The sequence below is a fragment of the Phyllobates terribilis genome, unplaced genomic scaffold (genome assembly GCF_046119375.1).
Source record: "Phyllobates terribilis strain yellow unplaced genomic scaffold, ASM4611937v1 Scaffold_5__5_contigs__length_657084704, whole genome shotgun sequence".
NCBI lineage: Eukaryota > Metazoa > Chordata > Amphibia > Anura > Dendrobatidae > Phyllobates > Phyllobates terribilis.
The window spans coordinates 341,095,553-341,120,625 of NW_027362765.1; the positions used below are offsets into that span (position 1 = coordinate 341,095,553).

Consider the following 25,073-nt stretch of genomic DNA (forward strand, 5'->3'; position numbering starts at 1 on the left):
CATCTATGCCTCTTTTAATGCATCCCATTATTTTATTTGCCTTTGCAGCAGCTGCCTGACACTGGCCACTAAACGTGAGCTTGTCATCCACCAATACACCCAGGTCTTTTTCAGTTACAGTTTTGCCCAGTGTTTTACAATTAAGCATATAATTATACATTTTATTTCCTCTGCCCAAGTGCATTACCTTACATTTATCCCCATTAAAGCTCATTTGCCATTTATCAGCCCAAGCTTCTAGTTTACATAGATCCTCCTGTAATATAAAATTGTCCTCCTCTGTATTGATTACCCTGCAGAGTTTAGTGTCATCTGCAAATATTGAAATATTACTCTGTATGCCCCCTACAAGGTCATTAATAAATATGTTAAAAAGAAGGGGGCCCAATACTGACCCCTGTGGTACCCCACTGTTAACTGAGACCCAGTCTGAGTGTTTTCCATTAATAACCACCCTTTGTTTCCTATCACTGAGCCAATTCTTAACCCACATACATATATTTTCCCCTATCTCCATTGTTCTCATTTTATGTATCAACCTTTTGTGTGGAACCGTATCAAAAGCTTTTGAAAAGTCCATATACACAACATCCACTGCATTTCCTTGGTCCAGTCCAGAACTTGCCTCCTCATAAAAACTGATTAGTCTGACAGGAACGGTCCCTCGTAAACCCATGTTGATATTGGGTCATGAGGTTCTTCTTCTTCAGATACTCTAGTATAGCATCTCTTAGGAAACCCTCCAGGATTTTACCCACAGTAGAGGTTAACCCTTTCGCAACCCTGGGATTTTTTGCTTTTGTATTTTCGTTTTTTGCTCCCCTTGTTCCCAGAGCCATAGCGTTTTTATTTTTTGGTCAATATGGCCGTGCGAGGGCTTATTTTTTGCGGGACAAGTTGCACTTTTCAATGCCATTACTAGTTTTACTATATCGTGTACAGAAAAACGGGAAAAAAATTCCAAGTGCGGTGAAATTGCAAAAAAAGTGCAATACCACAGATGTTTATTTTTTATTTTTTTTACCACTTTCACTGAATGCTAAAACTGCCCTGCCATTCTTCTTCTCCAGGTCATTACGAGTTCATAGACACCAAACATGTATAGGTTCTTTTTTATTTAAGTGGTGAAAAAAAATTCCAAAGTTTGGTAAAAAAAAAAAAAAGCGCCATTTTCTAAGACCTGTAGAGCGTCTCCATTTTTTGGGATCTGGGGCTGGTGAGGGCTTATTTTTTGCGTGCCGGGCTGACGTTTTTATTGATACCATTTTGGGGTAGATCCGATGCTTTGATCGCCCGTTATTGCATTTTATTGCAATGTTGTAGCGACCAAAAAACGTAATTCTGGCGTTTAGAATTTTTTTCTTGTTACACCGTTTACCGATCGGATTAATTTTTTTATATTGATAGATCGGGTGATTCTGAACACGGCGATACCAAATATGTGTATGTAGGCTTTTTTTATTATTATTTTATTTTGAATGGGGCGAAAGGGGGGTGATTTAAACTTTTATATTTTTTTAATTTTTTTTTATATTTTTAAAACCATTTTTCTTTCACTTTTTGCATGCTTCTATAGTCTCCATAGGATACTAGAAGCAGCAACTGTCTGATCGCCTCTGCTACATACAGATGATGAGCAGATCACCTGTATGTAGCAGAAATGGTCCTGTGCTATGAGCGCCGACCACTAGGTGGCGCTCATAGCGACCAGCTCATGACAACCACTGAAGTCTGCTGCAGACCCAGGGTTGTCATGACCACCCATCGGTGACCTGCGATCACCGATGGGCGGGGTGAGTGACGCGCTTCCGGCGCGGCGCTGTTAAATGCCGTTGTCAGAGGTTGACAGCGACATTTAACATGTTAACAGCCGCGGGTGGATCGCGATTCTACCTGCAGCTGTTGCAGGCACATGTCAGCTGTAATAATCAGCTCACATGTGCCCGATTCAATGCGGGCTCAGCGCCGGAGCCCTCACTGAACCGGGGGATGCAAAATGTGCGTACTAATACGTACTAATAAAGCTTACTGGTCTATAATTTCCAAATTCAGTTTTTGTCCCCTTTTTGAATATTGGCACCACATTTGCTATACGCCAGTCCTGGGGTACAGACCCTGTTATTATGGAATCTTTAAAGATTAAAAATAATGGTCTATCTATGACGTTACTTAATTCCTGCATTACTCGCGGGTGTATCCCATCCGGGCCCGGGGATTTGTCACCTTTAGTGATTTTTAGACGCCGCCGCACTTCCTGCTGGGTTAAGCAAGTGACATTTAATGGAGAATTTTCGTTATCACTGATCATGTTTTCTGTCATGCGATTTTCTTGTGTAAATACGGTTGAAAAAAAATCATTTAGCATATTGGCTTTTTCCTCACCCTCATCCACCATTTCCCCCAGACTATTTTTAAGGGGGCCAACACTATCATTTTTTAGTTTCTTACTATTTATGTAGTTAAAGAATATTTTGGGGTTATTTTTACTTTCTCTGGCAATGATTCTCTCTACCTCAATCTTTGCTGCCTTGATTTGGTTTTTACATAATTTATTTAATTTTCTATATTTATTTAATGCCTCATCACTACCTACTTGCTTTAGTTCTCTAAATGCTTTCTTTTTGTGACTTATTGCGCCCCTTACAGCTCTATTTAGCCATAGTGGTTTCCTCCTATTTCTAGCATGTTTATTCCCATAGGGTATATATTGTGCACAGGTCCTATTCAGGATGCTAATAAATGTCTCCCATTAGCTTTGTGTAGCTTTATGTCTCAGAATATCGTCCCAGTTTATTGCACTAAGATCATCTCTCAACTGTTGGAAATTTGCCTTCCTGAAGTTTAGTGTCCTTGTAACCCCTCTACTACACATCTTATTAAAGGTTACATGAAAACGTATTATTTTGTGATCACTATTACCCAAGTGACCCCCAACTCGTATATTTGATATGCGGTCTGGCCTATTGGTTAATATTAGGTTTAGCAGTGCCCCCCTTCTTGTTGGGGCCTGAACCAGTTGTGAAAGGTAATTGTCTCTCATAGTTGTCAAAAACCTATTACCTTTGCTTGAACTACATGTTTCTGTCCCCCAATGTATTTCAGGGTAGTTGACGTCCCCCATAATAATGACTTCTCCTTGAGTCGCTGCTTCATCTATTTGCTTTACGAGGATATTCACCGCTGCTTCCATTATTTTTGGAGCCTTATAACAAACCCCTATCAGTAATTTATTATTTTTCCCCCCTCCCCTTGTCTCCACCCACAGGGACTCTACATTTTCATTAGATTCACCTATATCCTCCCGCAAGACAGGTTTTAAGGATGATTTTACATATAAACACCCCCCCTCGCTTGTTTGTACAGTCATTTCTGAACAGACTATAGCCCTGTAAATTAACTGCCCACTGCCCAGTCATGGCTCTCGTCCAGCCATGTGTCAGATATCCCCACCATGTCAGAATTATTTTCCAACAAAATCAATTCTAATTCCTCCATTTTGTTGGTGAGGCTTCTGACATTAGTGTACATGCATTTTATGTATCTCTCTGTACCTCTATTCCTTCTTACTATATTGACTGTTCTAACCCCACCCCCAATTTCTTTATTTATGCCCAGGTCACTATCTTCCCCACCTATAAAATGAATACCCTCCCCCCAATCCCTAGTTTAAACACTCCTCCAACCTTCTAGCCATTTTCTCCCCCAGCACAGCTGCACCCTCCCCATTGAGGTGCAGCCCGTCCCTAGCGTAGAACCTGTTGTCAACTGAGAAGTCGGCCTATTTCTCCAGGAACCCAAATCCCACCTTCCTACACCAATTCCTCAGCCACTTATTTATCTCCCTAATCTCCCGTTGCCTCTCTGGTGTGGCACGTTGTACCGGTGGTATTTCAGAGAATACCACCTTGGAGGTCCTTGCTTTCAGCTTGCAGCCTAATTCCCTGAAATCATCTTTAAGGACCTTCCACCTACCTTTAACTTTGGCATTTGTGCCAATGTGCACCATGACCGCTGGGTCCTCACCAGCCCCTCCCAGTAATCTGTCTACCCGATCAGCAATGTGCCGGACTCGAGCGCCAGGTAGGCAGCACACTGTTCGACGATCCCTGTCTTTGTGACAGATTGCCCTATCTGTTCCCCTAATAATTGAGTCCCCTACTACCAGCACCTGCCTGCCCTGCTATTTCCCCCCTTACAGGAGCTGACACCCCTCCGGCTTTCAGAGGACATGCCTTGCTGCAGCAGTGCTACCCCTGTACTGACACCCCCCTCATCTGCCAACTTTGCAAACTTATTGGGGTGTGCCAGATCAGGACTAGCCTCCCTGGCACTCTTCCCTCTACTCCCCTTCTGTCACCCAGCTAGCTGCATCACTGTCCTGCAGCTCCCTACTACCATCCTCCCCCACATCTACCCCAGTGAGCAGCTGCTCAGTGAGCAGCAGACTCCTTTCCATATTATCAATGGATCTCAGTGTTGCCAGCTGCTCATTTAGATCCAGTACCTGGGCTTCCAAACGCACAACGTGCTCACATCTCGCACAGCAGTATGCACCCACGACCGGCTGTTCAAGGATTGCATACATGTGGCAAGATGTACACTGGATAGCATTGTCAATAATGGAGCTCATTTCCTAATGGGGATTATACTAGACAGAAATGTTAAGTAAAAAGAAATGTAAAGAATTAATAAAGTACAGTCAGCAATTCAGTCCAAATTCCTCCCTTCCAAACTCCCTGAATCCAAAGTCACTGAAACAAGTCACACACTTACTTCCGTTTGCACTTACGCTCCGGTCACACTCAGTTCGTTCACACTCGCTAAGGAAGAAGATTTAGAGAGTTTTTTTTTTTCCTTTTAAGCAGCGATCCAACCTACAGCTCAGTGCACTTCCAAAGGGATTCTAATAATGGTATTACTAAAATTCATATGCCTAAATTTGTTGATCCAGAAGAAAGCAAAAACCCCAGGATACATTAAGCCAATTTGCACAATGGGGAAAAATTCCTTCTCGACTCCGAAAAAAGGCGATAAGTCCTAGAAGCCAGGATCAAACCTAATTATGATACTAGTTATGTACAGTTATATGAAAAAGTTTGGGCACCCCTATTAATCTTAAGCTTAATGTTTTATAAAAATTGGTGTTTTTGCAACAGCTATTTCAGTTTGATATTTGTAATAACTGTTGGACACAGTAATGTTTCTGCCTTGAAATGAAGTTTATTGTTCTAACAGAAAATGTGCAATCTGCATTCAAACAAAATTTGACAGGTGCATAAGTATGGGCACCCTTATCATTTTCTTGTTTTAAATACTCCTACCTACTTTTTACTGACGTACTAAAGCACTTTTTTTGGTTTTGTAACCTCATTGAGCTTTGAACTTCATAGCCAGGTGTATGCAATCATGAGAAAAGCTACTTAAAGTGGCCACTTGCAAGTTGTTCTCCTGTTTGAATCTCCTCTGAAGAGTGGCATCATGGGCTCCTCAAAACAACTGTCAAATGATCTGAAAACAAAGATTATTCAACATAGTTGTTCAGGGGAAGGATACAAAAAGCAGTCTCAGAGATTTAACCTGTCAGTTTCCACTGTGAGGAACATAGTAAGGAAATGGAAGAACACAGGGACAGTTCTTGTTAAGGCCAGAAGTGGCAGGCCAAGAAAAACATCAGAAAGGCAGAGAAGAAGAATGGTGAATCAGTCAAGGACAATCCTCAGACCACCTCCAGAGAGCTGCAGCATCAACTAGCTGCAGATGGTGTCACTGTGCATCGGTCAACTATACAACGCACTTTGCACAAGGAGAAGCTGTATGGGAGAGGGATGCGAAAGAAACCGTTTCTGCAAGCACGCCACAAACAGAGTCGGCTGAGGTATGCAAAAGCACATTTGGAGAAGCCAATTTCTTTTTGGAAGAAGGTCCTGTGGACTAATGAAACCAAGATTGAGTTGTTTGGTCATACAAAAAGGCGTTATGCACGGCGGCAAAAAAACACAGCATTCCAAGAAAAACACTTGCTACCCACAGTAAAATTTGGTGGAGGTTCCATCATGCTTTGGGGCTGTGTGGCCAATGCCGGGACCGGGAATCTTGTTAAAGTTGAGGGAAGCATGGATTCCGCTCAGTATCAGCAGATTCTTGACAATAATGTTCAAGAATCAGTGACAAAGTTGAAGTTACGCAGGGGATGGATCTTTCAGCAAGACAATGATCCAAAACACCGCTCCAAATCTACTCAGGCATTCATGCAGAGGAACAATTACAATGTTCTGGAATGGCCATCCCAGTCCCCAGACCTGAATATCATTGAACATCTGTGGGATCATTTGAAGAGGGCTGTCCATGCTCGGGGGCGACCATCAAACTTACAGGAACTGGAATTGTTTTCTAAAGAGGAATGGTCAAAAATACCTTCATCCAGGAAATCATTAAAAGCTACAGAAAGCGACTAGAGGCTGTTATTATCGCAAAAGGAGGATCTACTAAATATTAATGTCACTTTTCTGGTGAGGTGCCCATACTTATGCACCTGTCAAATTTTGTTTGATTGCAGATTGCACATTTTCTGTTAGTACAATAAACCTCATTTCAAGGCAGAAACATTACTGTATCCAACAGTTATTACATATATCAAACTGAAATAGCTGCTGCAAAAACACCAATTTTTATAAAACATTAAGCTTAAGATTAATAGGGGTGCCCAAACTTTTTCATATAACTGTAATTACTATTACTGTGCTACATGTACTACTATAGGTGTAATATTGTGTCTAATTTAACTGTAGCCTACAAGGTTATGTTTATTGAGGAAATTGTCCAGCCCTTCTTTGAAAGCTGTTCTAGTGTCGGCCATCTCTACCTCTTGTGGTCGGCATTCCACAATCCAACTCCTCTGACTGTAAAGAACCCTTTCCTGTTTAGGTGCCGGAATGGCTTTTCTTCCACCCATAATGAATGCACCCTAGTCCTTAGTATGGTCTTTTGAAGGAATAAATGATAATTTAACTGCTGCACAGCTGGACACTGGTGCTCGAGTAGGGGCTGAACCCGTACTATAGTTGAGAATAACCTCAGCACTCAGAGTTCAATTAAGAAAGATTTTTAATGCAGTCCAAAAATTACCAAATGTTTTGGTCGATCTGACCTTCCTCAGTAAACCGACTGCTTTCGGATACTAAGACATGGATAAAAGGAATCGGACCCATTGTCTCAAATAGCGTGACTCTCAAACCCAACGGGGTGTAAGTGGAATATAGCTGCTGAAGTCAGGGAGGAACGCGGTGTCCACCACTGGTTCCTGGTGCTGTGCACACTATTTGAGACACTGGGTCCTATTCCTTTTATCCATGTCTTATTATTCGAAAACAGTCAGTTTACTGATGAAGGTCAGATTGACCAAAACGTTTATGTTAATTTTTGGACTGCATTAAAAATCATTCTTAATTGAACTCTGAGTGCCGAGGTTATTCTCAACTTTGAAAGGAATAAATCCTGTGCTAGTCCTTTGTACTGACCACAAACAAATCACTTTTCTACACTCTGCAAAGAAATATGGTCCCCATAACAGAGATGAATGTCTTTTCCCCTCTCTCTATTTGTCCGCATCACAGCGATAAAAATGCCCAACCCCCCCCCCAAATTACTTTATCTATATGAGACCTTACCCATATTCATTCCTTCAGGGGAATTATGGGCCCTTCAGGCCGCTACCCTGAAGTTGATACGGGTAAAAAAGCGCCATAGGATTCCAAAATCAATCTTATTGGCTTTTAAAAACACAGGAGGCCTGGTGGCTCCCCACTGTATACATTATTACTGGGCACTGCCCCTACACAGAATACCAGGCTGGTCTTCTAAACCAGCCTACACAAAATGGATGGAATTTGAAAAATGAAGGCTGACCACAGCCCACCCTAACTCTGTGATATGAAATGGATTCTATAACCCCCCTTCAAACAATCTTCTTGGTCCAGTGACTCTCAGAGATATATAGAGAGTTTGTTTCAGAAAGATCAATTTGGCCTCCACAAACTCTTCTATTACTCCCTTTTATATTCTACCCAAACTTCCCTAAGAGCCTGGCACCCACATTGACTGGGTTGTGGGCTCAGCGTGGCCTTCTTAATCAATTATAAGACTAGTACTCCGTACTCCTATGACAAGTTGAAATCAAAGTTCTCTCTCCATTGGCTTTCATTATTCCATTATATTCAGATTAGACACTTTGCTTCTTCCCTTTTTCACACCTTACGGGTCTCCATTTCAACATTCTTTGAGTCAAGAAGGTCCCATCAAGAGAGGTATAACATCAGATATGCCTAATATTATGCAAAATCCAGGCCCAAACTCCTTGACTAGAAAGTCTTAGGGTAGGGTCACACGACTGTATAAAAAAAACATTCAGAGTTTCATAAAAAAAGTGTGATTCATTTTTTCTCGTTTGTCAACCATGTAGAATCCATTTTTTTACCCAGTGTGACGACACCAAGGTTATTCTTAATTATGCCAGACATATTATTCGGTAGGCTCCTGGACATGAGCCATGGTTCATATGAGCCTGTACGCTCCCTCTTGTTGTAGGTAGGTTGCCTTGTTGTATATAGATTTGTTGAATGCCTGCTGATGACCTATTGTATCAGTCCCTGCAGATTATTATTCTACTATCCTTGGAGGATAAAGACGCAGATTGATCAATCGATATTTGTTGAATGCCTGTTGACTAGCTATTGTATCAGCCCCTGCAACCTGTTATTCTACAAACATGGGAGGACAAAATATGTAGGTTAATTGAACACTCGAACAATTAGGGACACCACCTTCCCCCAAACTTGTGGATAGTACCTTGAAGGACAGCTGTGGGTAAAAAAGGGACCTCCTTGCTTCTCCAGTAAGACTCTACAGGACAGCAGCCAATGCACAATGTCTCCAACTGGAGGAATACAGATTTGATCCACCGCCCATCACTGAACCTATGGAGATGTTTGGAGAAGCCAGGTTGGGACAACCAGGTCACCTGGCCACATACCTCAATGGACTGTCAGCTTCCTAAGCTTACTGCTACCTCCTCTCTGTGGGTGCCCGCCAAAAGCGAGGTGCTACAGGTTAGGGTAGTTGGCCCTGGAAGCTCCGAAGTCCAGATGTTTCCAGGCATTTGCACCATCTTGTGTATTTGCTGGGACTGTACTTTATGTTGTTGGCTGTTGGTGATCCGATAAAGTATCAGCACACTGTGTTACCCTCATCCTGTGTTGAGTAGTATTCTGCCCAGGGGGAAGGAGTACAGGTGTTCAGTAGTATGAGCCCTGGTCCATGTGGTCTTTCTAAAGACGGCCAGGCCGGTGGACGGCAGTTTAGTTTCCTATATTACAGAACTGCAATGCATCCGTAACAATTGGATGCTGTACTGTGGAATCCGATTGCTTTTTGTGCAGCCATAAACTAGAATGGGTTAGTCTCATCCGACTATCTCAGGGTAATCGCGCATGTAGAGCTTTCTTCCACATGCACACTCAGTTAGTGAAATAAAATTGTTCATCTGCACGACCCCATTGAATAACATTTGTCCAAGTGCAATCTGTTTCCAGTAATTCATTGAACATACGGCCGTATGCCCTTATACGCTCAACCTAGGTAGAGGTTTGTGTGATGCTGAGTGAAGTTTGGAGTGAAGCGGCCATGTCAGCATCACAGAAGGAAAACCAATAGAAACATTTCCCCTTTGTGTTACATGAGAGCTGACACCCTGCAGCAGCGCCCGCGATCAGTGCCAGCACCAACACCTCTGATGCCACTGTCAATAGTGACAGCCACATCCAGGAGCATCGCAGAGGGACCCAGCCAGAAAGAGGGACCCAGCCATGGTGACCCAGCCAGAAAGATGGCCGCAGGGTCACCCAGGGATGGTGGCCTGTAAGCTCCTGTCAGAGCAGCACCTGACGCCTCCTCCCTGCCTGCCATGGACTGATCTAATGCCCCGCAATGCAAAAGCAATTAGCAATCAGGGCTGGAAAAGTTATTCTGGGACAGGGTCAAAAGGTTAAAGAAAAGTTTTAAAAAATTGAAAATTATTAAAAAAAAAATAATCCCAAAATAAAGAAAAAAAAAAGAAAAACACACATATACCAATAAATACATTTATTTATGTAAAAAAAAAAAAGAAGAAGTACACATATTTGGTATTGCAGAGTCCGGAACGACCTGACCTATAAAACAGTCCCACTAGTTAACCCCTTCAATGAACACTGTAAAAAAAAACACGAGGAAAAAATGATGCTTAATCATTATACTGCAGAACACAAAGATGAATAACACGAGATCAAAAAGCCTAGCCATACAGGTACGTCAGCGGAAAAATAAGAGACGCGGCGCTCTCAGGATAAAGAGAAACAATAAGAATTATTTATTCTATAAAAATAGTTTTTATTGTGTAAAAGAGCCAAAACATAAAAAACAATATAAATGTGCTATCAATGTAACCGTATCGACCCGAAGAATAACGCTGCCTTATCAATTCTACTACGAACGCTGCCTCACAAAAATCAAAATCGAAAATGGCACCAATAAAAACATCAACTTGTCCTGCAAAAAACAAGCCGTCACATGACTCTGTCGGCAGAAATATGGAAACATTATAGCTCTGAACATATGGCGATGCAAAAAAAAAAAAAGCATCTTTTAGTGTGACAGCTGTCAATCATAAAAACCCCATATGTATCTGGTATCGCTGTAATCGCACCGAGCCGAAGAATAAAGTAATCTCATCACTTATACCGCACGAGGAACGGCGTAAAAAATAAATAAAATCAATTCTTCACCTGCTACTGATTTGTTCATTCCGCCTCTCAAAGATCGAAGTATGGCTCGGCTCACATTTATCCTGCGCTCTGCGCTGAGCACTCACACCGGGGTTTCCGTGTAAATTTCTGAAATACGTGATTCAGACGGAAATCCTGGCAGCATATTCCCTGCAATGAGGAAGATGGAGGCACCGTGGACACCATCTGGCTTGTGATCCAGCAGTGTCCGTTTTTTTAGGTGTGCAGAAAAGCGTGGTCTGCCACAGTTTTGTACACATTTGAAAATAAGGACACCACTGAACAGAGGCCAGACGGAGTCTAGAGTAACTCTGCTGCCTCAACTGAATATCTCGAATGAATGGATATCTCGGGGGTTTCATCTCAATCATGTCACTCGGAGATTTAGATTGAAACCCCAATGTAAGTGCTCAGCCGAATAAATGTGATCCCAAATGTTATGTAAAATGTTCCTACCAAAAGCTTCCAATCAAGCTACAAAAAAAGCAAGTCCCCACAAAGGTCCGTCATCTGTTAACAGAAATATAGGGGGCTTCCATGTTACTGGTAGCACAAAGGCTCTGGAAATGTGAAAATTGCTCCTCAGCCCCTAAAAGAAATTCAGCAAATTCTGAGCTCCAAAATCCAAATGTCTCCTCCCTTCTGAGCCCCAGTGTGCTGAAACCACATTTAGCATCCACATGCTTGACATTTCTGTAGCAATGTGAGTTCGCCTAATTTACAGGTGCGTGTCTCCAGAAGAATGTACTGGGGACTACAATGTACTGCTCACTACAACGTACTGCTCACTACAACGTACTGGTCACTACAACGTACTGGTCACTAAAATGGCAGTTTGCAATTTTTACTCAGCAACATCCACTGCTGCTTGTTTCTGGAAAACATCCATTGAGTCAAAATCGTCACTACACCTGTAAATAAATTCCCAAAGGAGTATAACTTCCAAAACTTGGTCACTTGAGGGGGGATTCTGCTCTGCCATCACCTAGGGGCTTTGTATATGGAGTCTGCAAACCATTCTATGAAAATCTGCGCTCCTTCCCTCCCAAGTCTCGCTGCGTGGCTAAGCAGTACTGTACAGCCACATATGGGGGATTTTTATATTCAGCAGAAATTGTGTGACAAATTTTGGTGCCATTTTTACCCATTTCCCACTGTGAAAATGTAAAATCTGGGGCTAAAACAAAATTTTGGTGGTAAATATGTAATTATTTTTCCTTCACTGCCCAATGATATAAAATTCTGTGACCCACCTTTGGTGTCAATGTGGTATCCCACAAAGTGGCCATTTGTATGGGATACCGGATATATAGTGTGTCATATAAATGCTGTGTTCTTGTGTGTAAACTGTGCATTTTAAATACATTGTGAGACCTGCTGACAGGCAGCACAAAAAGGGTTAATCTTCCTCTAACAGGCTTGATCATGTGACCCAGCTCTGTTTAATATGCAGAAGCTTCTGGAACAAAGGCCTCTCTGGGCAGTCAGCCAATGACGGCAGCTCTCACAGTCACATGGGAGTGGGAGGAGCTAAATCCTCTGAGGTAGTTAAGGATTGAAGTGGCAGTTGGAGGCCAGACATTTTGAGAAGAGGAAGCCATTTTGTAGGTGAAGGAATTACCTACCTTCTCCCTGACTGCTGCGCTTAAAAAGGGGACAGACACAATAAGGGGAACTGATAGTCTTCATATTAGGAAGATTACAATTGCATCTCTAGGAGGTAGAATTACCTCAGGGCAAAAACAGAGCACAGTGCTGAGGAAGAAATATTCAGATCTGATGAAAGCAGAGGTTACCAGGATCGGCCTGTCTGCAGCCGTGAGCGTCCTCCTGTACCTCAGCTCCTTACCGTTTGTGAATAACAATTTGCCCCATTTTCTTCAGTAAAGAGACTTCTGTTTAAGTTCTTAAGGCTTCTTTATGACTGGGGCTCTGGTGCACAAACTACTACCACCATCATCACCCTCTACCTGGAGGCATTTACTGGAAAAACATTATATTATGGAGTTTCATGTGGGTGTGTAATTCGAGAAGAGAGGACTCTTCTCCTGACAGAAAACTGGCCACAGCGAGACACACTGTATACTGCCAGGAGTACAGCACCCCGCCATACACCACATGAGATTACCACATCGATATGATCTCTGCACCTCTAGATCAATTCATTGAGAGGAGTAGCTTGTAAAATGGGGTCACTTATGGGGGTGTCCTGCTGTTCCGGCACCTCAGGAGCTCTGCCACTGAGACATGGCACTCTCAAACAAGTCCAGCAAAATCTGAACCCTAATACGGTGCTTCTTCCCTTCTGAGCTTTGCACTGTGCCCCAAAAGTAGTTTCCCCCCATAGATTTTTTTTATTTTCACAACTCAACATTAAAAATTTCTGTGAAGCAATTGGGGGGTTCAAGGTGCTCACCACACATCTAAATAAGTTCCCTGATGGGTCTAATTTCCAAAATGGTGTCACTTGTGGGGGATTTACTTTCCACTGTTTAGGCATATCAGGGGTTCCCCAAACGTGACATGGTGTCCGCTAATTAGTCCAGCAAATTTTGCATTTAAAAAGTCAAATGGCGCTCCTTCCCTTTCGAACTCTGCCGTGGGCCCAAACAGTAATTTTCCCCCACATATGGGGTATTGGCGTACTCAAGAGAAATTAAACAACTAATTATTTGGTGCAATTTCTCCTGTTACCCTTGTGAAAATGCAACATTTTGGGCTAAAAACTATTTTATGGGAAAAATTTGATTTTTGTATTTTCATGGCTCAAAGTTATAAACTTCTGTGAAGCACCTGGGGGTTCAAGGTGCTCACTACACATCTAGATAAATTCCCTGAGGGGTTTAGTTTCCAGTATGGTGTCACTTGTGGGGGGGTTCCACTGTTTAGGCACATCAGGGGCTCTCCAAACGAGACATTGCATCAGTGAATTATTCCAGCAAATTTTGCTTTCAAAAAGTCAAATGGCACTCCTTCCCTCTGAAGCCCTGCCGTGCGTCCAAACAGTGGTTTTCCCCCACATTTGGGGTATTGGCGTACTCAGGAGAAATTGCACAGCAAATTTTGTGGTCCATTTTCTCCTGTTATCCTTGTGAAAATGAAAAAAAACTGGGTCTAAAGTAACATTTTTGTGAAAAGTGAAATGTTCATTTTTTCCTTCCACATTCCATTAATTCCTGTGAAGCACCTGAAGGGTTAATAAACCTTTTGAATGTGGTTTTGAGCATCTTGAGGGGTGCAGTTTTTAGTATGGTGTCACTTTTGGGCATTTTCTGTCATAAAGGCCCCTCTAAGTCACTTCAAATATGATGTGGTCCCTAAAAAAATGATTTGAAAATTTTGTTATTTTGTTGGAAAAATGAGAAATCACTTGTCAACTTTTAATCCTTATAACTTCCTGACAAAAAAAATTAAGTTTCAAAAATTGTGCTGATGTAAGGTAGACATGTGGGAAATGTAATTTATTAACTATTTTATGTAACATAACTTTCTAATTTAAGGGCATAAAACTTAAAAGTTTGTCAATATTCATACAGAGCCTCGTGTGGGTGGGGTCAGCTGTGGTGCGGGCAGGGACAGGTGTGGTGGGGGTGGGATCAGCTGTGGTTTGGGCAGGGACAGGTGTGGTGGGGGTGGGATCACCTGTGGTTTGGGCGGGGACAGCTGTGGTGGGGGCAGGATTAGCTGTGATGGGGTGGGCGGGGTCAGCTGTGGTGCGGGCAGGGACAGGTGTGGTGGGGGTGGGATCAGCTGTGGTTTGGGCGGGGACAGCTGTGGTGGGGGCAGGATTAGCTGTGATGGGGGTGGGCGGGGTCAGCTGTGGTGCGGGCAGGGACAGGTGTGGTGGGGGTGGGATCAGCTGTGGTTTGGGCAGGGACAGGTGTGGTGGGGGTGGGATCAGCTGTGGTTTGGGCGAGGACAGCTGTGGTGGGGGCAGGATTAGCTGTGATGGGGTGGGCGGGGTCAGCTGTGGTGCGGGCAGGATCAGCTGTGGTTTGGGCGAGGACAGCTGTGGTGGGGGCAGGATTAGCTGTGATGGGGGTGGGCGGGGTCAGATGTGGTGCGGGCAGGGACAGGTGTGGTGGGGGTGGGATCAGCTGTGGTTTGGGCGGGGACAGCTGTGGTGGGGGCAGGATTAGCTGTGATGGGGTGGGCGGGGTCAGCTGTGGTGCGGGCAGGGACAGGTGTGGTGGGGGTGGGATCAGCTGTGGTTTGGGCAGGGACAGGTGTGGTGGGGGTGGGATCAGCTGTGGTTTGGGCGAGGACAGCTGTGGTGGGGGCAGGATTAGCTGTGATGGGGTGGGTGGGATCAGCTGTGGTTTGGGCAGGGACAGGTGTGGTGGGGGTGGGATCAGCTGTGGTTTGGGCGAGGACAGCTGTGGTGGGGGCAGGATTAGCTGTGATGGGGGTGGGCGGGGTCAGATGTGGTGCGGGCAGGGACAGGTGTGGTGGGGGTGGGATCAGCTGTGGTTTGGGTGGGGACAGCTGTGGTGGGGGCAGGGACAGGTGTGGTGGGGGTGGGATCAGCTGTGGTTTGGGCAGGGACAGGTGTGGCGGGGGTGGGATCAGCTGTGGTTTGGACAGCTGTGGTGGGGCAGGACAGGATTAGCTGTGATGGGGGTGGGCGGGGTCAGATGTGGTGTGGGCAGGGACAGGTGTGGTGGAGGTGGGATCAGCTGTGGTTTGGGCGGGGACAGCTGTGGTGGGGGCAGGATTAGCTGTGATGGGGTGGGCGGGGTCAGCTGTGGTGCGGGCAGGGACAGGTGTGGTGGGGGTGGGATCAGCTGTGGTTTGGGCGGGGACAGCTGTGGTGGGGGCAGGATTAGCTGTGATGGGGGTGGGCGGGGTCAGCTGTGGTGCGGGCAGGGACAGGTGTGGTGGGGGTGGGATCAGCTGTGGTTTGGGCGGGGACAGCTGTGGTGGGGGCAGGATTAACTGTGATGGGGGTGGGCGGGGTCAGCTGTGGTGCGGGCAGGGACAGGTGTGGCGGGGGTGGGATCAGCTGTGGTTTGGGCGGGGACAGCTGTGGTGGGGGCAGGATTAGCTGTGATGGGGTGGGCGGGGTCAGCTGTGGTGTGCATGGGGACAGCTGTGGTGGTGACGGCTTCAGCTCTGGTGGGGGGTGGGTTCCGCTCTGGTGTAGGTGGGATCAGCTGTGGTTTGGGCAGGGACAGGTGTGGTGGGGGTGGGATCAGCTGTGGTTTGGGCGAGGACAGCTGTGGTGGGGGCAGGATTAGCTGTGATGGGGTGGGCGGGGTCAGATGTGGTGCGGGCAGGGACAGGTGTGGTGGGGGTGGGATCAGCTGTGGTTTGGGTGGGGACAGCTGTGGTGGGGGCAGGGACAGGTGTAGTGGGGGTGGGATCAGCTGTGGTTTGGGCAGGGACAGGTGTGGCGGGGGTGGGATCAGCTGTGGTTTGGACAGCTGTGGTGGGGCAGGACAGGATTAGCTGTGATGGGGGTGGGCGGGGTCAGATGTGGTGCGGGCAGGGACAGGTGTGGTGGAGGTGGGATCAGCTGTGGTTTGGGCGGGGACAGCTGTGGTGGGGGCAGGATTAGCTGTGATGGGGGTGGGCGGGGTCAGCTGTGGTGCGGGCAGGGACAGGTGTGGTGGGGGTGGGATCAGCTGTGGTTTGGGCGGGGACAGCTGTGGTGGGGGCAGGATTAGCTGTGATGGGGGTGGGCGGGGTCAGCTGTGGTGCGGGCAGGGACAGGTGTGGTGGGGGTGGGATCAGCTGTGGTTTGGGCGGGGACAGCTGTGGTGGGGGCAGGATTAACTGTGATGGGGGTGGGCGGGGTCAGCTGTGGTGCGGGCAGGGACAGGTGTGGCGGGGGTGGGATCAGCTGTGGTTTGGGCGGGGACAGCTGTGGTGGGGGCAGGATTAGCTGTGATGGGGTGGGCGGGGTCAGCTGTGGTGTGCATGGGGACAGCTGTGGTGGGGGGTGGGTTCCGCTCTGGTGTAGGCGGGGTCAGCTGTGGTGGGGGCAGTGGCAGCATTCTCAGTTCTGCTTCGTGCTACATCTAAAGTCACAACTATCTAAGTGATACAGCATTGGATTCAGGGTCTCTTTGCCTACATTATGCTGCTTTGAGATGAGGTAGTTTTTCCTATTTTCTGCTGTCTAAATCTGGTGTGCATCTTATAGTCCCAAAAATATGACCCCAAGATGAAACCACCCTGTGTGGGCTTCCTGGTCGATGATGCCTGGCATGTGAAGCATCTACCCAAACAATCCAGGAAAAGCCACAGCCAACACTATTCTGTGTGTAGTGGCAACAGATTTACTACATAACCACATTCCTTCAAGGAGATTATAAAGCAGATAAACAGCGAAGCGAGTCTGGAATGGGGAGACTTGTGCTACCACCGCAGAGAGGGATACCAAGACCAGCCCAGGTCACAGAAGCTGCAGACTCATCATTGATAGTTAGCTTTGGATTACAGAAGGTCGCCACTGTCTACGCGTAATAGAGAAGGATCCAAAAGAAGTGTATCCAGCTCAACAAAGGTAAAACCTTCCATTTATTGGGAACTGTTAAAAATATATACAAGAAGTCTAAGATATAAGCAGATATAAAAAGCACCAATGCGTTTCTGGTGCATGTAAGCATTCTTGTCCATGGTGTAACTAAACAAAATAGTGCTCTTAAAATAATCGCTGGTTGCAATCGATGTACAGACAAACCAACTCATACAGACACCCCCTGTCCTCACGAGCCCAGGAAGGCACAGGGAGTGAAAAGAGGTGGCCCACTCAGTCAATGACGTAGCACCACACTCGCTCACACCCCTGACAGGTTGAGAGACCCCTTTCACTAGCCCAAGTGAAACAGAACCTTATCAATCCGGTAGAGATGTCACCAGTTCTTATTCTATATAAGCCCGGTCTGTTAACCATGTGTATGCTGGGCCTGATGTGGGCGTGAACTTCCAGCGGGTTCCTAGGTCCTTCGCAGCACGTTACTCGACATGAGCCCCCCTGTTCTAAGTAGTTTCGCGTGCATTCAGAGAGAGAGATACATGGCTTTACTCTAGCTTATATCTCCTATGGGTAACACCCCTGCTGCCCTCTGGGCTAAACCTGACTGCCCCTGGCAGATAAGAACTCCAAAACTTCAGATAGGTCATAACTCCTTAATGGACGATCCTATGGAGGCGGTTCTGGTGTCATAGGATGCAGCTGGGCACCTGCTACGCGTGGAGACTAATCACAGCTGTACTATCCGTTTCCTGCTAGCTATTCTACGTATCTCCCTATCCCAAGGGGCTAGAATGGGTCGAGACCCTGGCGGACATTCGCCATATCCTGGGGATATCGAAAATATACACGATGTGCGGCTACGACGTATAACTCGATATGGAATTCCTATCTGTCTGAACAAAGCTGACCACATGGTTTGGATCCACAGGTGGTCTTGATGTAGGAGCTAGCTAGCTAGCTGGTGGGGGGTTGTATCGCTTTGAAGCTGGACAGGTGTCTTGTTACCACTAGACATGCAGTCGGGACTCTTGACCCCTTAGGGTCAATGGCCCCTTTCCTTGGCTAGTAATATCAGCCCCCAGCAGGTGGCTTTCCCTCTGCTGTTTATGAAAATTGCGAGGGAGCCCATGCCATTTATTTTATTTAATTCTTAATTTTACACAGGATGTACACAGTAGGTGCTGAATACAACTCCAACCATTGTCTCCTGGTCGTGCTGATCTCAGTGCGAGCAGGAGACAATGATGAGAGCAGCCTTCAGCAGCTGGTACCTGGGATCAGTGCGAACTGTACCACTTTTATCCAGGCGCTGGGACATGTCACGCTGAGGACACCTCCGATGTCATCAGTGTGTGGCACGCATTTTGTCCCTGTTGCGCGAAGTCCTTGCGTAAAACATGACATGTGCGCACCACCATTGAATACAATGGGTACGTGTATGTCCCTATTTGCGGTCCTTAAAAAACTCACCGCATACGGACATAAAAAATGGAACTGTGGAACGGGGCCTAAGATGGTGCCCAAGGGTCTTAGAGTATGGCAATATGCAACTGAAGAGTCACATGGTGGAAGTGGAGAAAGACTTGTCATGATAGAGGCTTGTGGCGGGGGTGGAGAATGACCTGTCACGACAGATGGTCGTGGTGGAGGTGAGAACGACTAGTCACGATAGAAGCTCGTGGAGGAGGTGGAGAATGACTTGTCAAGATAGAGGCTCATGGCAGAGGTCGAGAACTACTTGTCATGATAGAGTGTCATGGTGGAGGTGGAAAACGACTTGTCAAAATAGAGGCTAGTGGTGGAGGTAGAGAACGACTTCTTACGATAGAGGCTTGTGGCAAAAGTAGAGAACGACTTGTTACGATAGAGGCTCATGGCAGATTACTACTTGTCACGATAGAGACTCGTGGCGATGGTGGAAAACGACTTGTCTTGACAGTGGCTAGTGCTGGAAGTGGAGAACGACTTGTCACGATAGAGGCTCATGGCGGAGGTGGAGAAAAACCTGTCACAATAGAGGCTAGTGGTGGAGGACGACTTGTCACGATAAAGGCTCATGGTGGAGAGTGACTTGTCACAATAGAGGCTCTTGGCAGATTCTCAATCTACATTCTCCAGTCCCTTTTTTTTAATCTCTGTAGAGAAATCATGTAGCACAATTAATCAGTTATTTTATTCTTATACTCTGGAGATGTTATTCTCATATGCATCATTCATTTCTTTTTTTTCTCCTCTTCCAGACTTTGCAGATCACTTGATGTTACTCCACATGGATCACTATTTAATGACATTGTTTGTTGTGTCTGTGCTGTGAGAGCACTAATTATTTTGTCTAGATACACCATGATTATGGCTGTTTGGTGGTGCCAGAAACGCGTTAGTTACTTTCACGGTCTCGGGATGTGTTAGACTTCTTGCATATATTTTTAATGGTTCCTAATAAAGAGAAGATTTTACCTTTGCTGATCTGCATTCACTTCTTCCTTGGACCTCTCTAGTTCTCTCATGTAGACACCCCACACTCCAACACTCACCAGTAGCAGAGGTGACTCTGTAGCGCAAACAAATATTCATTAAAGCTCTCAATAGGTTTCTCCTGAAGGACGTAGTCAATCCGGCGTCCCCCGTTCAACATGCCAATCTTCACAGACAGATCCTCTTCTCGCCAGGGCTCAGAGCTCTCTAGCTTTTCAGCTGAAATTTAAGTAACAAGGAGGGGTTCAGTTTTGGTGCCCCGGAGCATTTTTAGGGTTTTGTACGCAGCGTGCAGTTACCTTCCACTTCCTGTTTATCCTCCTCCTCCTGAATTTGATCAGCGACTTTTTCCAGCTCTGCCTGGAGCTGAGATGAAGACGTGTGAGCGCGGGCAAATTCATTCAGAGTCTGCCATGCCGAGCGGAGAGAGCTGATGAAGCCATGCTTGAGGTCAGATCCCATGCGGCTCAGGCTTTCCTTCAACTCTGCCAAACAGAAAGATATGTGCATCATGGCCATCGCAGAGCCAACTCATGCCGAAAACTATCTACAAACATGGAGTACAAGTCACATACCAAGGTGTAAGCGCTTTCTGCCCTTGTGATGTGGGACTAAGAGGGGCTTTAGATCCAGGTCTGGCAGAATCATTGGTTCCAATCTATAGGCAACAGGATCCAGCTGCAGAGAGAAACCAATGGCATCATGTCTTAGGACATTCCTACAGATATGGACTGAAGGAGCCTCGCTCATAACAACATACTGGGTGGTAAATGTTGAAGAATCCTTTACAGGTCGGCAGTCTATAGTTCTCATCAATTCTATTTATGCCTCGCACTGTAAGGAACATGCCAATAGGGGAGCCAAGGGCAAAGAAGTTCACCGGCTCAAAATCCAGAGGGTTATAATGCACAGAAACCTGCCGAAAACAGACAATAAGCAAGAAAAGAGTCATCACAGTCTTCTCGTAAAGGGATATTCACACCGAACACTATTCTCAGAAGGGTCAAACCTCTCAAACACCTGATCCTGAGAATAAAGAGATGGGCGTTTCTCCCAATCTTACCTTCAGCAGTGCAAAGCTGGGCCCTCACAGCATAACCGTCCCAATCTTACCTTCAGCAGTGCAAAGCTGGGCCCTCACAGCATAACCGTCCCAATCTTACCTTCAGCAGTGCAAAGCTGGGCCCTCACAGCATAACCGTCCCAATCTTACCTTCAGCAGTGCAATGCTGGGCCCTCACAGCATAACCGTCCCAATCTTACCTTCAGCAGTGCAATGCTGGGCCCTCACAGCATAACCGTCCCAATCTTACCTTCAGCAGTGCAATGCTGGGCCCTCACAGCATAACCGTCCCAATCTTACCTTCAGCAGTGCAATGCTGGGCCCTCACAGCATAACCGTCCCAATCTTACCTTCAGCAGTGCACTGCTGGGCCCTCACAGCATAACCGTCCCAATCTTACCTTCAGCAGTGTAATGCTGGGCCCTCACAGCATAACCGTCCCAATCTTACCTTCAGCAGTGCAATGCTGGGCCCTCACAGCATAACCGTCCCAATCTTACCTTCAGCAGTGCAATGCTGGGCCCTCACAGCATAACCGTCCCAATCTTACCTTCAGCAGTGCAATGCTGGGCCCTCACAGCATAACCGTCCCAATCTTACCTTCAGCAGTGCACTGCTGGGCCCTCACAGCATAACCGTCCCAATCTTACCTTCAGCAGTGCACTGCTGGGCCCTCACAGCATAACCGTCCCAATCTTACCTTCAGCAGTGCAATGCTGGGCCCTCACAGCATAACCGTCCCAATCTTACCTTCAGCAGTGCAATGCTGGGCCCTCACAGCATAACCGTCCCAATCTTACCTTCAGCAGTGCACTGCTGGGCCCTCACAGCATAACCGTCCCAATCTTACCTTCAGCAGTGTAATGCTGGGCCCTCACAGCATAACCGTCCCAATCTTACCTTCAGCAGTGCAATGCTGGGCCCTCACAGCATAACCGTCCCAATCTTACCTTCAGCAGTGCAATGCTGGGCCCTCACAGCATAACCGTCCCAATCTTTCCTTCAGCAGTGCAATGCTGGGCCCTCACAGCATAACCGTCCCAATCTTACCTTCAGCAGTGCACTGCTGGGCCCTCACAGCATAACCGTCATTTCAATGTTTATTTCCTAAATCAATAGTTCACACTTTGTCATAGCTCTCATCAGAGTAATCTGCTTATTTCTCAACCAAAACTGATAATTCTTAAAATTCTCAATTCTGAGGTAAAATCGGTAGTCAGTGAAGACTTTCCCATCATTGAGAGGAGATACAATTCTATGTAGATGGGAGGAGGGAAGAGCTGGAGGCGGGGCTAGAGGCAGAGCTCCTCCCTCCTCTCCCTTCCCTGAGGAAGAAGGACGATGCCTTGGTAAAGCGCAGGATCACTGCTTTCCTTATGTTCTTTGAACCTTCCATAGTTTGGTAATGTGATGGATCACGGAGCACTTAGCTCAGATACTCTGCATTACCGATAGCAGCAACCCACAGAGGATTGTCAGTGAGTGTGCTCAGATACTCTGCATTACCGATAGCAGCAACCCACAGAGGATTGTCAGTGAGTGTGCTCAGATACTCTGCATTACCGATAGCAGCAACCCGCAGAGGATTGTCAGTGAGTGTGCCGAGATATTCTGCATTACCGATAGCAGCAACCCACAGAGGATTGTCAGTGAGTGTGCTGAGATACTCTGCATTACCGATAGCAGCAACCCACAGAGGATTGTCAGTGAGTGTGCCGAGATACTTTGCATTACCGACAGCAGCAACCCACAGAGGATTGTCAGTGAGTGTGCCAAGATATTCTGCATTACCGATAGCAGCAACCCACAGAGGATTGTCAGTGAGAGTGCCAAGATATTCTGCATTACCGATAGCAGCAACCCACAGAGGATTGTCAGTGAGTGTGGCAAGATATTCTGCATTACCGATAGCAGCAACCCACAGAGGATTGTCAGTGAGTGTGCTGAGATATTCCGCATTACTGATACCAGCAACCCACAGAGGATTGTCAGTCAGTGTGCCGAGATACTCTGCATTACCGATAGTAGCAACCCACAGAGGATTGTCAGCGAGTGTGCTCAGATACTCTGCATTACCGATAGCAGCAACCCACAGAGGATTGTCAGTGAGTGTGCTCAGATACTCTGCATTACCGATAGCAGCAACCCACAGAGGATTGTCAGTGAGTGTGCCGAGATATTCTGCATTACCGATAGCAGCAACCCACAGAGGATTGTCAGTGAGTGTGCTGAGATACTCTGCATTACCGATAGCAGCAACCCACAGAGGATTGTCAGTGAGTGTGCCGAGATACTCTGCATTACCGACAGCAGCAACCCACAGAGGATTGTCAGTGAGTGTGCCAAGATATTCTGCATTACCGATAGCAGCAACCCACAGAGGATTGTCAGTGAGTGTGCCAAGATATTCTGCATTACCGATAGCAGCAACCCACAGAGGATTGTCAGTGAGTGTGGCAAGATATTCTGCATTACCGATAGCAGCAACCCACAGAGGATTGTCAGTGAGTGTGCTGAGATACTCTGCATTACCGATAGCAGCAACCCACAGAGGATTGTCAGTGAGTGTGCTGAGATATTCCGCATTACCGATAGCAGCAACCCACAGAGGATTGTCAGTGAGTGTGCCGAGATATTCTGCATTACCGATAGCAGCAACCCACAGAGGACTGTCAGTGAGTGTGCTGAGATACTCTGCATTACCGATAGCAGCAACCCACAGAGGATTGTCAGTGAGTGTGCCGAGATACTCTGCATTACCGACAGCAGCAACCCACAGAGGATTGTCAGTGAGTGTGCCAAGATATTCTGCATTACCGATAGCAGCAACCCACACAGGATTGTCAGTGAGTGTGCCGAGATACTCTGCATTACTGATACCAGCAACCCACAGAGGATTGTCAGTGAGTGTGCCGAGATATTCTGCATTACTGATAGCAGCAGCCCACAGAGGATTGTCAGTGAGTGTGCCAAGATATTCTGCATTACCGATAGCAGCAACCCACAGAGGATTGTCAGTGAGTGTGCCGAGATATTCTGCATTACCGATAGCAGCAACCCACAGAGGATTGTCAGTGAGTGTGCTCAGATACTCTGCATTACTGATACCAGCAACCCACAGAGGATTGTCAGTGAGTGTGCCGAGATATTCTGCATTACTGATACCAGCAACCCACAGAGGATTGTCAGTGAGTGTGCCGAGATATTCTGCATTACCGATAGCAGCAACCCACAGAGGATTGTCAGTGAGTGTGCCGAGATATTCTGCATTACCGATAGTAGCAACCCACAGAGGATTGTCAGTGAGTGTGCCGAGATATTCTGCATTACTGATAGCAGCAGCCCACAGAGGATTGTCAGTGAGTGAGCTGCGATACTCTGCATTACTGATAGCAGCAGCCCACAGAGGATTGTCAGTGAGTGTGCTGCGATACTCTGCATTACTGATAGCAGCAGCCCACAGAGGATTGTCAGTGAGTGTGCTGAGATATTCTGCATTACCGATAGCAGCAACCCACAGAGGATTGTCAGTGAGTGTGCCGAGATCCTCTGCATTACCGATAGCAGCAACCCACAGAGGATTGTCAGTGAGTGTGCCGAGATATTCTGCATTACCGATAGCAGCAACCCACAGAGGATTGTCAGTGAGTGTGCCGAGATATTCTGCATTACCGATAGTAGCAACCCACAGAGGATTGTCAGTGAGTGTGCCGAGATATTCTGCATTACCGATAGTAGCAACCCACAGAGGATTGTCAGTGAGTGTGCTGAGACCCTCTGCATTACTGATACCAGCAACCCACAGAGCATTGTCAGTGAGTGTGCCGAGATATTCTGTATTACCGATAGCAGCAACCCACAGAGGATTGTCAGTGAGTGTGCAGAGATATTCTGCATTACTGATAGCAGCAACCCACAGAGGATTGTCAGTGAGTGTGCCGAGATATTCTGCATTACCGATAGCAGCAACCCACAGAGGATTGTCAGTGAGTGTGCCGAGATATTCTGCATTACCGATAGCAGCAACCCACAGAGGATTGTCAGTGAGTGTGCCGAGATATTCTGCATTACCGATAGTAGCAACCCACAGAGGATTGTCAGTGAGTGTGCCGAGATATTCTGCATTACTGATAGCAGCAGCCCACAGAGGATTGTCAGTGAGTGAGCTGCGATACTCTGCATTACTGATAGCAGCAGCCCAGAGGATTGTCAGTGAGTGTGCTGCGATACTCTGCAT

At 46.5% G+C, this 25,073-nt stretch overlaps 1 protein-coding gene across 1 annotated transcript in view; it reads right to left on the reverse strand.

Annotated features, from left to right (window-relative positions):
* SEC23IP (SEC23 interacting protein) overlaps window positions 1–25,073 on the reverse strand; it is a 208,178-nt gene that overhangs the window by 24,896 nt on the left and 158,209 nt on the right. The window contains exons 14-17 of the mRNA XM_073684597.1: window positions 20,534–20,689; window positions 20,349–20,451; window positions 20,073–20,258; window positions 19,833–19,992 (exon numbers count right to left, since the gene is read on the reverse strand). Of these exons, the coding sequence (XP_073540698.1) occupies window positions 19,833–19,992; window positions 20,073–20,258; window positions 20,349–20,451; window positions 20,534–20,689 (605 nt within the window). The remainder of the gene's footprint in view (window positions 1–19,832; window positions 19,993–20,072; window positions 20,259–20,348; window positions 20,452–20,533; window positions 20,690–25,073) is intronic.